Source organism: Vicugna pacos, chromosome 10, assembly GCF_048564905.1.
Source record: "Vicugna pacos chromosome 10, VicPac4, whole genome shotgun sequence".
Classification (NCBI taxonomy): Eukaryota; Metazoa; Chordata; class Mammalia; order Artiodactyla; family Camelidae; genus Vicugna; species Vicugna pacos.
In genome coordinates, this window is record NC_132996.1 from 33,186,646 (window position 1) to 33,200,855 (window position 14,210).

Genomic DNA, 14,210 nt, shown 5'->3' on the forward strand with positions numbered 1-14,210 from the left:
ATCACAGTGAGGTATCACCTCAAACCGGGCAGAATGGCTATCATCAAAAGTCTACAAATAACAAATGCTGGAGAGGGTATAAAGAAAAGGGAATCCTCCTACATTGTTGGTGGGAATGTAAATTGGTGCAGCCATGATGGAGTACAGTATGGAGGTTTCTTAAAAAACTAAAATTAGAGCTACCATACGATCCAGCAATTCCACTCCTGGCCATATATCCAGAAGAAATGAAAATTATAATTTGACATGCACCCCTGTGTTCATAACAACACTATTTACAACAGCCAAGACATGGAAACAACTCAAGTGCCCATCAACAGATGACTTGCTTAAGAAGATGTGGTATATATACACACAATGGAATACTACTCAGCTATAAAAAAGAATTAATCATTGCTATTTGTAGCAACATGGATGGACCTAGAGAATATTATACTTAGTGAAGTAAGTCAGATAGAGAAAGCCAAATACAATGTGGTATCATTTATGTGTGGAACCTAAAAATAATACAAATAAATCTGTATACAAAACAGAAACAGGCTTACAGACATAGAAAACAAAATTATGGGTACCAAAGGGTAGAGGGAGGGAGGAAGGGACACATTAGGGGTACAGGATTAACAGATAAAAACTACTATATATAAAACAGATAAGCAACAAAGATTTACTGTGTAGTATAGGGAATTACATTCAATATCTTGCCATATCAATAAAATCTGAAAAAAACTGAATTACTTTTCTGTACATCTGAAGCTAACACAGTACTGTAAATCAGTTATACTTCAATTAAAAAAATAGATGATTTACCTCGGGAGAAAAAAAAAAAAAAGAAAAAATAGACACCTGATCCATCATCTCTTCTATCTCCTCACCCAGAGCAGGCTTTAACTTCCACTATTTGCAAAATTACATATACACACATGCAGTCATTAAAAATAATTTGGCATTTATACTATATACTAATTAGGCCTGTGGGAGGATCTCCAAGATGTACTAAGTGAAAAAAAGCAAGATGAGAAAACAGTGTGAATGGTTTGATCACTTTTAAAAAAGAAAATTTTATCTGTCTATTCTGGCAATACACAACATTTTTCCCCCAGGAAGAAATCAACTGTCTGAAGAAATTCGTATCTTTCTGTACTATCTGAATTTTCTAACCATGTATATGTACTACTTTGGGAAAATGTCCATCTGGCTGATGTAACTGTGGACCAGTTTAATTTCTTGTTTATTATTTACTGTATTGTAAAGACTAATAAAAGTTCCTAGTGGCCACATCAAGGTTTTGTTCATACTGCTGCGCAAGATATTGCCTGGTATAGTAACTTTTTAGGTTGAGATGCTCAACAAACTTTCACTGCATTGAAAAAAAAAAAAGACTAATAAATTTTACTAAATATTTTCAACATAAGTTTAAACAAGACAAGCAGTTGAGTCCATTCACTGAAGCAATGATGAGCAAGGCCCAGGAGTTTATATTCTCTGAACAGTATGAGGATGGCTCATTTGCAGTCTGTGGCCAGAACAATGCAATTTACATCTACAGAATTTTCCTGAAACAATAGATCCACTATGCACCAGAAATAATTTTCCCATAAGACAGAAATTTACAAAGTATCTAAGACTCAGTATGATCCACTGCCTAACCTTTCCCAGTTGATTATCAACATAGTACCTCTTTCCTCCAAATCTACCTTCCTTTGCCTTGCTTTGTGGTATTGGAGATAAACCTATAAACATTTCTCCTTGGCCAGATAGCACAATTTTAAGCCTTGTTAGAAGGGAGACTGCAGTATGAACTCTTCCTGGTTCTGGTGTGCTTCTTCCTTCTTGTTCCTGTGGCATGTACCTGCCAGTCATGTGTGGGATGCCTAGATGTGCTCATCGTTTTGCAAGTTTCAGCGTATCCCAGAGACGGTGGCATCCTATCAAGTTTCACTGGCACTCTAGTGAGTAGATTCCTAGCAAGTCTTGCCAGAACTTCAATAGGCAGTTCCCTGCTTCTTAGCCTAAGTCTGTGGCACCTCAGTGAATTTCACCTTGGTGCCATCCAGTGCTCACAGCAACATGTCTCCAACAAGATTTTCTTGGGGAGTGGCCCTCTCCCAAATTTATTCCTTTCTTGGCTACTTTGCCTGAGCCTTAGAGATAGTAGCTGCTCCCCTTATCTGCTATTCCTGCATTCTTTAAAATTCTCTCTACTTCTTAGTAGTTAATCCCCTGTTACTACTTAATAACTCCTTATGTTAAATTTTTCTTGTTTGTATTACTTATATGGTTTCTTGCTCCTGACGAACTTGACTAATTCATGCCCAAATGAAATTAAACCAAATAAAATCAAGCCAAGCTAACAACAAAGAATTAAACCTATAAACCCATCATAAAACATAAATTTGTATTATTAAGCTTGATAATAGAGAGAAAGCATGGCATATAGCTCAACTTGTTAATTAACTGCATTAAAAACCCCCACAGTGTGATGGTTGTGTATTGGGTAAACTAAGCTAAACTACAGCTTTATTTCCCAGAATTCTCTTTCCTCTATGATTGCAGGTTAAGGTTGACCACAAGACAAATCTAAGATTTGGAAGGCAAAAATGAAGCAGTAGCCATTACACTCTGAAGGTCAGTATAGAATGCCAGGCACTGCTGCATCTCATACACTTTGTCACTGATCTGCTGGATCACCTTGATGTGTGGAAAGAACTGAGCTCACACTTCCTCTAGTTCCTGCTGGATCTTCCTTTAGCTTCCCCTAGTCCAGGGTCAGGCACATGTATGGCCAAGAGCACTGCTTCTTTTTTCAGGCCATGTGCTTTCTTGAGGTTGGAGGAAGTAAGAAATATATACAGGGTGTAGTTTGTCCTTGTTCTTCTTTGTGTCACATCCAGCTTTTCTTCCTGACTGCTGCCCTGATGACTTGACCTATAGGGTCAGGCCCACAGGCAGACCCTAATTCAAAGCTTTTCATAAACTTCTTCCCTAGCTTCCATAACAATATAAAAGCTGGTCCCTGTAATAGATTCCTTACTTCCTATCACTCATGGTGCTTTTGCTGTGATGATCAAACCCTCACTAATACACACTGTAAAGTGGATAAACGTTCCAGCTTTAAAAAAAAGATCTTAAGTAATCTAGATCCTTCAGCAAATGAATTTTCTACTGTCAATTCTTATTTTCCCTATGTTTCTTCTTATTTATTTCTACCTAATATCTAAGTTTAAAAATATCTTAGATATTAGAGTGAAAAATTGTTAAAACATCATTTTCTTTAACAAATGCCCATGGGAGGGCCCATAAGGAGGATAGTTAGAACCAAGCTTTCTGGCTTCAGAAGACTAGTATGCATACATCTAAGGAAAACTAGAGTGGGCCTGGAGATGGGCTTAAGCTGAGGAGGGAAGACCAAAGACGATGCTCCAGCTGGTTGTCATTAGTTTCTAAACCCACATTCATTTACTTCACATTTTTAAGATTTGCCCTTGTTTCTTAAGCACGCTCAGTATGACCTGTCAGTTCTCAGAAGTGTGAGACTCATAAATTCCATTTTTTGTTTTAGAAGAGGATGGGAAGGTAAGTAAGGAGAAAAAGGAATGTGCAATGACTCAGCAGCAGAGAAAGAGATCCTGATTATGGAGAACCTTGGAGAACCTTTGAGTTAAGATCTTTAATTCCAAGACCGTGGACAAAATATTTGAAGTAAAGCTTTTTAAAAACTGATCTTATCAATAAATATTTATTGAGGACCTATTAGTTGCAGGCAGGTAGCGAGGCCTCATCAATTAGAAATAGATGAAATGAAACGGATGCGCAGAACAAAAACAGCAACAGAATACTGTCAGCATTTAAGGGCACGAATCTCTCCATGGCTAGGACTCTAGTTGAAGCACCTGATTTGGTGCCTAGTTCTCTACTAAAACAGATCTGAATATTTGATAATCTCTCTTGACTTAGAGCCCAGGAAATACAGAGTAGCTTAAGCTACAAGCACTTCCATACCACCTTCCTGAAGTCCTGGACCTCCTGAAGTGAACGGCATGTAGCTGAACAGTGAGGCAGCCTGGCTGCCACAGGTTTACTATTTCCTACTGTACATTTCAGAAGGACGGATTCAATGTGCTGTTCAGAGTGTGGCTATTTAATTCCTTACAAGTCTTTCACAGGAAAAGAGAGAATAAGAATTTGCTGGGTTTGTCTGTCATAAGAACTAATCTCTTTATGAAAAGGCATGGATTGGAGAACTACAATAAATGACAGAATTAAGAAAATCACTGAACATTCCAGAAAATTTTCTGAAGGTTCACAGAAATTGCCAATGAAGTTAAACTCTAATTCCTGCCCCCATTTATTTATTTAGTTTGTTCATTCATTCATCCATTCAACAAAGATTTACTGACTGACATTGGGATATAACAATGAACATGAGAGACAATATCCTAGCCTTGTGAAATCTACTTTCTGTAGTGGGGAAAACGGTCAAAGGTAAACTAATCAATACGTAACAGTTTCAGGTGTTATAAAGTACTATAAAGAAAAACGAAGTAGGAATGGAATGGTGGGTTTTAGCTTACAGGATGAACATTATGTATTACATTTCTTATACATAATGTGCAATAAGTGCTGTAATAAATTTAACCACAGATATGTCTTAGATATACAAAGGGGACAGGATTCATGTAGTCTCATGATAAATCAAACTGAATACATTTATATATTGTACAATCATAATGACATATATAGACCAATGAAACTTACCCTATAGAAAGCACTGGTCAAAGGAAGTAATGCTGCAGCAATGCTATATTCTTCTAAACTCGAACAATCCTTAAACAAGACAAAGAGAAATGAGCATTATTAGGACGTTTACCAGAAATCATAAATATATGGAAACAAAAATTTATGATATATTATTTACTGCCCTATAGGGTTTTTACTTTTATTTCAAATTGTCTATAATGTTTACCTAGGTAAGTTTGAAAAGAGAAGTTTAAAAAAAAAGTCCTTGAAGCACATCCTTTTAGAAATGATAAAAAAATACATTTGAGAAAGATATTTTCATACACTACTGGTGAGCAGCTACTTTTACTTTCCTGTTTTACAAAAATGGTGTTAAGAGCTGTGCAATTTGTCTTAAAAATTTTTGGAGGGGATTTTTAGTATATTTAAGTACTGTATTTCATTGAATCTAAGATAGGCACTTTTACCCACATTTTAACTTCTCTGAGACTGGAATGCATGCTATAATTGGTTGAAAATATTTTTTCTCAGTGTTACAAAGGATTTATATGTAAAATTTTGTTATTGATCAGGTGAGAAATATCACTGATGCCAAAAACCCCTTGGATGAAACATTGCTGGGGAACAGGACAGCCAGAAAATCTCACTGGGAAGGTAAAATGGTGCAGCTGCTAGGAAAACAGTACGGCAGTCCCTCAAAAATTGAAAAATAGAATTACCCTATGATCGACCTATTTTATTTTCTGGGTATATATCCAAAACAACAACTTTAACAGCCGTAGGGGGGCCATGACCTGGAACAATGCCCAAGGGCAGCAAAAGCTGCAACTGGCCTCCTCCTTAGAGACTGAGGTACAGTAATTACAGCCTCAACTTTAGACAATATAACTATGTCCATCAAAATGCAAATTCATCAGCCATCAGTTATTCATATGTTTGTATGAATTGATTTTAAATTATTCTAATGCAATTCCTTCACTTTTCAGATGAGAAAAAAGGGCCTAGAAGTCAGACAGTACTGGAATTTGGATTTATCTACCTATTAGCCTGGTGCTTTTTCTTCTAAACACCACCTTTTGTTCTTGATTGCTTTTCTCATATTCTTGGGGTGAAGGGTATGAGTTTTCTGAGCTTCCAGCACTAATTTTGGAGTGTGAGGGAGGGAGGACAGGAAGAATAGGCCTCAACAGGAGAGCAGTTGGAGGCTTAGAGCAATGAAAGGGCACTGGTGCCAGGGACAAAGTTTCCAGAAAGTAGGAGGAAGGGTCAGAAGGCAAAGTGAAAATACATCATAGACGTCCTTGGCCTACTTCAAAATACTACTCAGGTTTGGGAGGGCTAAGGGTGGAAGTGGGGAGGATGTAGTACTGCCTTGAGGGAAAAAAGGAGGAAACTTCCTTTCATAAGTCATGGCCCAAAGGTGGGCATCTCCTCTAATGCTAGTCTTGCCTAGCATGAGTACAACTGGTATTACGATCTGCTGAAAGAGTTCTTGACTGAATTTCATGCATTTTCAACTCTGACAAACACCGCTATAGAAAACATTGGATGTTCAACTCCAGAGAATACTGAAACAATACTGGGTTACAAGACAAATCTCTGCAATAAAGAATCATTCTCATATAGCTGAAATTCTCTGACCGCCCCCCTCCCAAAACAACCAAAGGCCGTGTAGCTGTAAAGGAAAGGAAGCTGCTTGAGGAGTTATGACATCCCAATGGGTAGTTTAATGAATCTTGGTAGAGGAGGACCAGATGAATACTAAGATTTTATGCAATACTTTGATTCTATAATAATTACAAAGGATCCAAGTACACTAAGGAGGAAAATCCAAGAGAGAAGAGAGATGAAAAAGGAAGGTCACTGGTACAGAAAGGTCTCTGACATGTGGCTGCTAGTCAATATGGGCCCCATTTCCAAGGGGGAAATAGCTCATTTCCAAGAAAAGCAAATAAACAGAATTTATATTAATCATCAAAATCCCTGAATATATCAGCAAATATTACATATTAGGAGAGAGAAGCTTGGCACTACAGGGAAGACTGAGACCTACCTTAGAGGTTTCTATGGGGGTAGCCAGTGGGGGTTGGGGGTGGGGAGCATCCTCAGACTGTTCTGCAAATGCTAGTTTTTATGGAGTATTGACAGCTGATACTTGGGGAGAAGTAGAGGAAATGCTGGTTAAACAAAATAAAACAAAATGTTTTTGTTTGTTTAAAAAAAACTGTAGAACTTCAAAGGATTTTCAACTGTGACTGTATGAAGGGAATTTGGTAAGCAGTGTTTCCAACCTAATTTGACAATGAACTATTTCTTAGAAAGCAATTGAAAAAATGATTTACTATCAAAAAAAAAAATTCTGAGAGCATTCCAACCAAAAGATCATTTAAAAACTTAGTTACGGGCTTTTATTCCTTGACATGGTGGATTTCATATTCTGACAGGCATTTTTGCTGAAAACAAAAAATGCTAGATAATATATTTAAAAATCTTTATTGCAAAGCAATGAACTGGCAAGAAAGTAAGGAATACTCAGCCCAAAATGTAAGTTAAGTGGGAACTTGGAGACATAAACAGAGCACTGAAGTGGATTTTATTTCAGAAACAGTTGGCGAACAAAGTAAATTTGAGTATTAGTTTTGAACAACTCAAAGGACCCAAAAGAAAGAGACAAAACCCAGTGCCTGCTAAAGGTAGGAGAACTACTATAAGGCTGGGCTCCTTAGGGCCACCTAGAACACCAATGGAAAGTCTGAGATATAAAAAGATAACTTAGCAAGGGAAGTGATAAATATGTGAGTGAACTAATCAAACACTGACTATACAAAAAATGAAAATAATGTCTTTTGATATTAAATAAAAATAAGATACAACTAAAATTACAACCACAGTAGCACAGATATTGTAAGGTGGTGCTGGATTTTGATAAATTAAGTAAGCCTTTACATTTTTCTGTATTATTGCCAAAGGAATAGAAACAGAATGGGCTACAACTTCTAAACTAGTGGAGGAAAAAGTGGACTAAGAGAAAAACAAACACAAAAACCTACAAGCCAACAGAAAGCAAGAGAAAGGAAAAGGAACCCAGAAAAAGAAAACAATATGAAAAGAACAAATTAAGATGGTAGGAATAAACTAAAAAAAGAAAAAAAACAAACACCCCCCCCCAAAAAACAGAAACAGACCAAATATTCTGGTTAAAACCACAAATATTGTAAATGAATTAAAAAACTAGAATTCAAATATTTGTTGTTTAAAAAGATGTATCTATTACTTAAGGATACACAAAAGGATGGAAAAAGATGTATCACAAAAAATATCAAATGAAGCTGAGATTATATTAATAATCACAAAAAATAAACTTAAGGTAAAAAGCATTACTAAATAAAAAGAAGTATTATATAAAATAGCTCAATTTACCAGAAAGATGTAACAGTTTTAAATGGGCATAAACTTAATAAATAACTTAGTCTCAAAACACATAAAGCAAATAATGACAGACATATAAAGAAAAATAGATAAATCCACAATTGCATTGAAAGATTTTAATATATCTCTCACTAATTAATAGATCAAACAGGTAGAGAAATCAATAATCCTATAGAAGATTTTTAAAAAGTGCAAGTGAAAATATACAGAACACTATATACAAAAACCTACTTGATCTATTTATACTCCAACACTGTACCCAAAACTGTTCACATGGATTTAGAAAATCTGACTTTATACTAGGCCACAAGGTAAGTCTCAGTAAATTCTAAAAGATTAATATTATATAGACATGGCTGTCAGACCATAGTACAATTAAGTTAGAAATCAGTAATACAAGTAAGATACTTAAAATTGTACCCAGCACATAGCAAGTACTCAATACGGGATACAGTTACTACCACTGAAGCTACGATATGCACACACTAATGCTTAGTATACAGCACACTGTATAACTATTTTTCTTTCTCTTTACTAAACTATTAGCTCTTTGATTGTATTTTTATAGTAGTAAATAAGAAGCAGTATCGATATTTATGGAAAGTTACCAAGTGATTTGTGCCTTTTTCAGAATGTCACAAAGCAGAAAGATCAGTAGAAACAAATCTTGCCAGGTCTTAGACATCTAGAATGAGCACTGAGAGTAATTAGCAGGTTATTCCTTTGAAAGACAATTTCAATTCATTCAAAGAATATTTATTATCTACTTTATGGTAGGCCTTTTATAGCTAACAAACTCAGGAAACTATCACAAGAGGTGACACAGAGGACAAATGAGAGCACATTTTAAGGGTTGAGAAAAATTCATGGCTGAATGGAACATATATATGAGGGACAACCATGTTCATTCGTGATGTGTCTTTGGGCGTGATTGCTGAAGTCAGGTTACTGGTTGGATAGATCTTAAGTTACATCAAATGACCTTTGGTTTTAAATTCAAGGACATGAGTTTCAGATATAAAAAGAATGACTACTAGAACTATCTGAGTAATGTCACTCAGCCTCACCTTTTGAAATGAGCATGTACCACAGAGAAGAGAAGAAGAGAAGGGAGGAGAGGAGGAGAAAGGAAGATGGGGTAGAGGGAGAGAGAAAGACAGACAGACAAAGGGTAGGGAGCAGGGAAAGAGAATGAATCAGTGAGAACTCCCTTCAAAGGCATGAGAAAATCAATTGAGAGATGACTTTGAAGGCAGTCATTACCTTGGAGTCACTTTTAAGTTTTTATTTTAAAATAAAGTCAGGCTGGGAAAACTGGATATCCATATGAATAATGAAACTGGACTCCTAACTGTGCATATCATACACAAAAATCAACTCAAAATGAATTAAAGACTTGAACATAAGACCTGAAACTATAAAACTCCTAGGAGAAAACAGGTGGGAAGCTACTTTACATTATTCTTGGCAATGATTTTTTGGATTTGATACTAAAAGCAAAGGCAACAAAAGCAAAAATAAACAAATGGGACTACATCAAACTAAAAAGCTTCTGTACAGCAAGAAAACCATCAACAAAATGAAAAGGGAATCTTATACAATGGGAAAAATATTTGCAAACCATATATCCAGTAAGAAGTTAATAGCCAATATATTCAAGGAACTCATACAACTCAGTAGCAAAAAATCAAATGACCCAATTAAAAAATGGGCAAAGGAATTCAACATTTTTCCAAAGAAGACATACAAAGAAGACAAAGAAGGCATGGCCAACAGGTACATAAAAAACTACTCATCACTGATCATTAGGGAAATGCACATCAAAACCACAATGAGGTATCACTCATTGTTAGAATGACTATTATCAAAAAGACAAAAAATAAGTGCTGGTGAGGGTGTGTAGAAAAGGGAATGTTTTTTGGTGGGAATGTGAGTACAGTCACTACGGAAAACAGTGTGGAGATTTCTCAAAAAATTAAAAATATAACTCTCGTATGATCCAGCAATCTCACTTCTGGATATATATGCAAAGGAAACAATATCATTATCTCGAAGAGACACCTGTACTCTCATGTTCAGTGCAGCATTGTTCACAATAGCCAAGGTGTGGAAGCATCCATTCAATGGATGAATGGATAAGGAAAATGTGGTTTATATATGCAATGGACTATTATTCAGTCTTAAAAAGAAAAGAAATCCTGCTATTTGTAATAGCATGAATGAACTTGGAAGGGATTATGTAAATGAAATAAGCCAGACAAAGAAAGACAAATACTGCGTGGTATTACTTATAGATGGAATCTGAAAAAAAGCAAAAACAACAACAAAAAATTTGAGCTGAGAAACACAGAGTAGAATGATGATTGCCAGAGGCTGGGGCATGGGAGAAGTGGGAAGATGTTGGTAAAAGGGTACATATAAGATGAATAAGTTCTGACACACTAACGTGTAAGATAGTGACTATAGTTGATAATACTGTATCACGTAGTTAAAATTTGCTAAGAAAACAGAACTTGACAAAAAAAGAAAAAAAATAGAACTTAAGTATTCAACCCCTCCCCCAAAAGGTAAATATGTGAGGTGATGGAGGTGTTAATTAATTCAATTGTGGGACTCCTTTCACAATATATACTATATTAAGTCATCGTGTTGTATATTTAAACTATATTGCAATTTTATTTGTCAATTATACCTCAATATAGCTGGGAAAAAAAATAGGCCAGGTAGGAAAACACCACATCTTTTTCCTGTATAGGATAGTATCACTGTATATTCTCTATCATCTCTATGGATTTTATAAAATAATCACAGAATACGGCAAAATATGTGAATCATCTTTTTCTTCCTCACTTATTCCTCACTCCCTTGCTCAGGACACTGCTATGCACAAGAATGTCATCCCCTGTGTCCGAGCACATCTGAGTTTCTTTAGCAGAAATGCCTTGAATGTTTCTAAAGACTGTCATGAGGCCCAAGGCAATAAAGTTCAACAGACTTGAGCTGTAATCTTCTCCTAAGGAAATGGTTGGGATGCCAAGATGCCTTTTGACTTTGATTTCACAGCAGGGTTTCATTTGTAATGATGTTGTCCAAACTTTAAATGACAACAGCTGTGATATGAAGTCCCACACACTCATTTATAAAAATTTCCCACAAATTAAAAAAAAATTAAACAATGGGGAATTTCAATCCATGACCAATTAGCAGGGTACAGGCAATCATAAAACATTTAGGAGCTATTTATTATCTCACAAAATGTTTACACATTGTAGTGCATTTCTCAAACCTGAGCGCCAGTCAAATGCTGATTGCAAAATATAAATATAAAATTCTTTGCAAATCACGTTAGAGACATTCTAATTTAATTAGACTAAAAAATGGAAAAATTTTGAAACAATAAGTACAACTATTGACATACCAATAGTATTCGGGAATAGTGCAGTTATCTGTTGGGGAATCAGTCCATAAATGCACATCCTAAAGTCCCCTGTGCTTTGGCCACAAAATAGCAAAGTAGTTATAGGCATACCAAGCAATTTATAAACTTGCAAGGACTTGAATGCTTATACATGTTTTATTCTAAACTTTGCTATGTGGTTTACCTTCAATTTTCCTCCTACAATTGAAGAGTAAGCCCTGAAATCTTAATTTCCAATTACCCTCAATTACGTCATAGTTTGGACTTGCATACCTTTGAAGTATCATGGGCAGCATTCCTTTTTCATGAAACTATGGAATTTCTCAAAAATGATATACTTAAACATTAAAGAAAAAATGAAATTGAAAGGCACAATGTCTTACAAAATTGACTTTTCTATAGTTTAGGTAAGACATAGATCGGAATTGTCCAGAACATTGAGAACATTCATATCTTCTACAGAAGGATAATTAAAACTACAGAAGCTGAAAATACCTTTTTATATCATGTTATTCTCCTGTTCAAAAATCTCAGCTATGTTCTGATCATTACAGGATACTGACCAAACTCTCCTGCCAGGCTTGTAAGCCCTCTGTGGTGTGGACCCATCTCCGCAACCATCCATATCACCCTCCTGCTATAAACTGCAGCTCTACTCAGTTTGCTTTATCATCTATTTCACATCATCATTAATCCTCCTAAATCTAAGATCCCCAGAATACCATCCATGCCTTGCCCTGTCGTTTACATTATTCCTCCATGGCACCTCCATATGCACGTCCCCCTGCTTTATGAATGAGGGGCATTTGAGCTGGACTAGAAGATGAATAGGCTTTTTGGACTAGTTTCTTCTACATCTCTCTCTAATTTTTAAATTTTATATGCCAGTTAATGGCTATTTTGCATATGGTTTTAATTTCAGTGTCAAAACATATATAAAAGTTAAACATGACAACCTATATATATTCTGATTGGAAATAAAGCCCAATGATTTTGATTTTAAGAAAAGCATCATATTTTGCCTCAAGAGAAGTTTCTAATATTGAGCTAGCTTATGTTTATTTAAATGGATTTTAAGATTTCTTTTAAATAAACCTGAAGAAATGATATTATTATGGTTATAGACCAAACACTATTTCACTGTTTAAAGACTATGTGTAGTATATTGGAAAAAGCACAGGACTGAACACCATTAAGACCATATTCTTATTCATAGTATGTTACTGTCTGGTTCTGTGATCTTGAGTAAATTACTTTACCTCTCTGGACCTGAGTTTCTTAATCTAGAAACGGATTTGGATTCAGTGACCGCTAGGACCTTTACTTTTATATCTTCCTTGTCAAAACCCTCTTGAATTTCATTTCTTATTTCAACTGGTTCAATTATTAAAATATTCATCAAGAAAGGGAATAACTCTTTTTTGTGGCTATCTAGGCAAATATCCTCTGCAAATACTTTGGCTACAAGGGTAGATTCCAGAGGCCAGTTGCATGAAGTTTACAGAACACAATGTTAGGCTCAAAACGTGTTCATGACAAACCACATCAGGAAAGAGTGTCCTTAAAAATTACTTCATCTCTAACGAGAAATGTCTCAAGAGGCCGTGGCAGTGATTAAAACCTTGGCTGAACAACTTTCTTTTTGATGCATTATTGATAGAAAAGTCATTCCTCAAACTGCAAAACCTGCTCTGAAATATACTCTAATTAAACACCACCAACAACACCACAGATAAGGGCAGCATTGCACTTCACAATGGAGAGCCTAAGAGATTTAAATCAAGTGGAAGAATTTTTGCTACAATGAGACAGACTTCACGGGTAGGTGAGACTCTGAAAAGACGGTTACAATATTTCAGTCCAAATATAATTCTCAGTGCACAGGAAAATAAGGGCAACTGTTTATTATGGTTGTAAAATTTTGAACCTGTCAAAAAGTTGAGTAACCTTAAAGAATGTAAAGTTATACAAAAAGGGGCATGTCTTCTTGACTCCAAAACAGGTTGTAGACCATTTTCTAGCCTGGATCTTCCAGGCACATGGTTGTCATGCTTTGAACTGCAGGAGAAGGGATTTAGCAGTGACCCTTCGTAATATACCATATAACTGCCAAGTGTCAGTATGTAATTGATTTTCCTCACCTTGTTAAAAGTGCAACTCTAATTCCTGGCCCCAAATGCCTGCCTAAAGTTCAGCCAGATATTGCAGTGAGATCCAGGCTAAGTGAATGACAATGAAGTATGAAGTGTAACCCGGACACAGAGTTCATTATCTTGTGGTGATAATTTCATAGGTGTACATATACATGTTTAAAAAATTATCAAGTTTGTACACTTGAAATATGTTCAGTTCATTATATGTTAAAAATTTACTTTAAAATGTTACAAAAAACTATTATCAGTGCAATGGTAAGAGTATATAAGGTATGAGTAAAGTGGCCATTTCTACCTGAGCAAGACCTGAAAGATAAAAGCTGAGCTGAGGCTTGAATGATATCTCCACCAGATATGAGGGAAACTGAAGGGTAATAGGCATTGTAGGACAAAAAAGTTGAACAAAGGTACAAAGGCAAAACACAGTTTGGTCACTGTACTGTAAAGAAGGTGGCTGAGTGGAATTTAAACTG

General features: G+C 35.7%; 1 protein-coding gene across 2 annotated transcripts in view; it reads right to left on the bottom strand.

The window, feature by feature from the left end:
• SBF2 (SET binding factor 2) overlaps positions 1-14,210 on the bottom strand; it is a 393,567-nt gene that overhangs the window by 103,396 nt on the left and 275,961 nt on the right. For both annotated transcript variants that reach the window (XM_031681212.2, XM_031681211.2), the window contains exon 17: positions 4,756-4,824. In XM_031681212.2, coding sequence (XP_031537072.2) covers positions 4,756-4,824 — 69 coding nt within the window. The remainder of the gene's footprint in view (positions 1-4,755; positions 4,825-14,210) is intronic.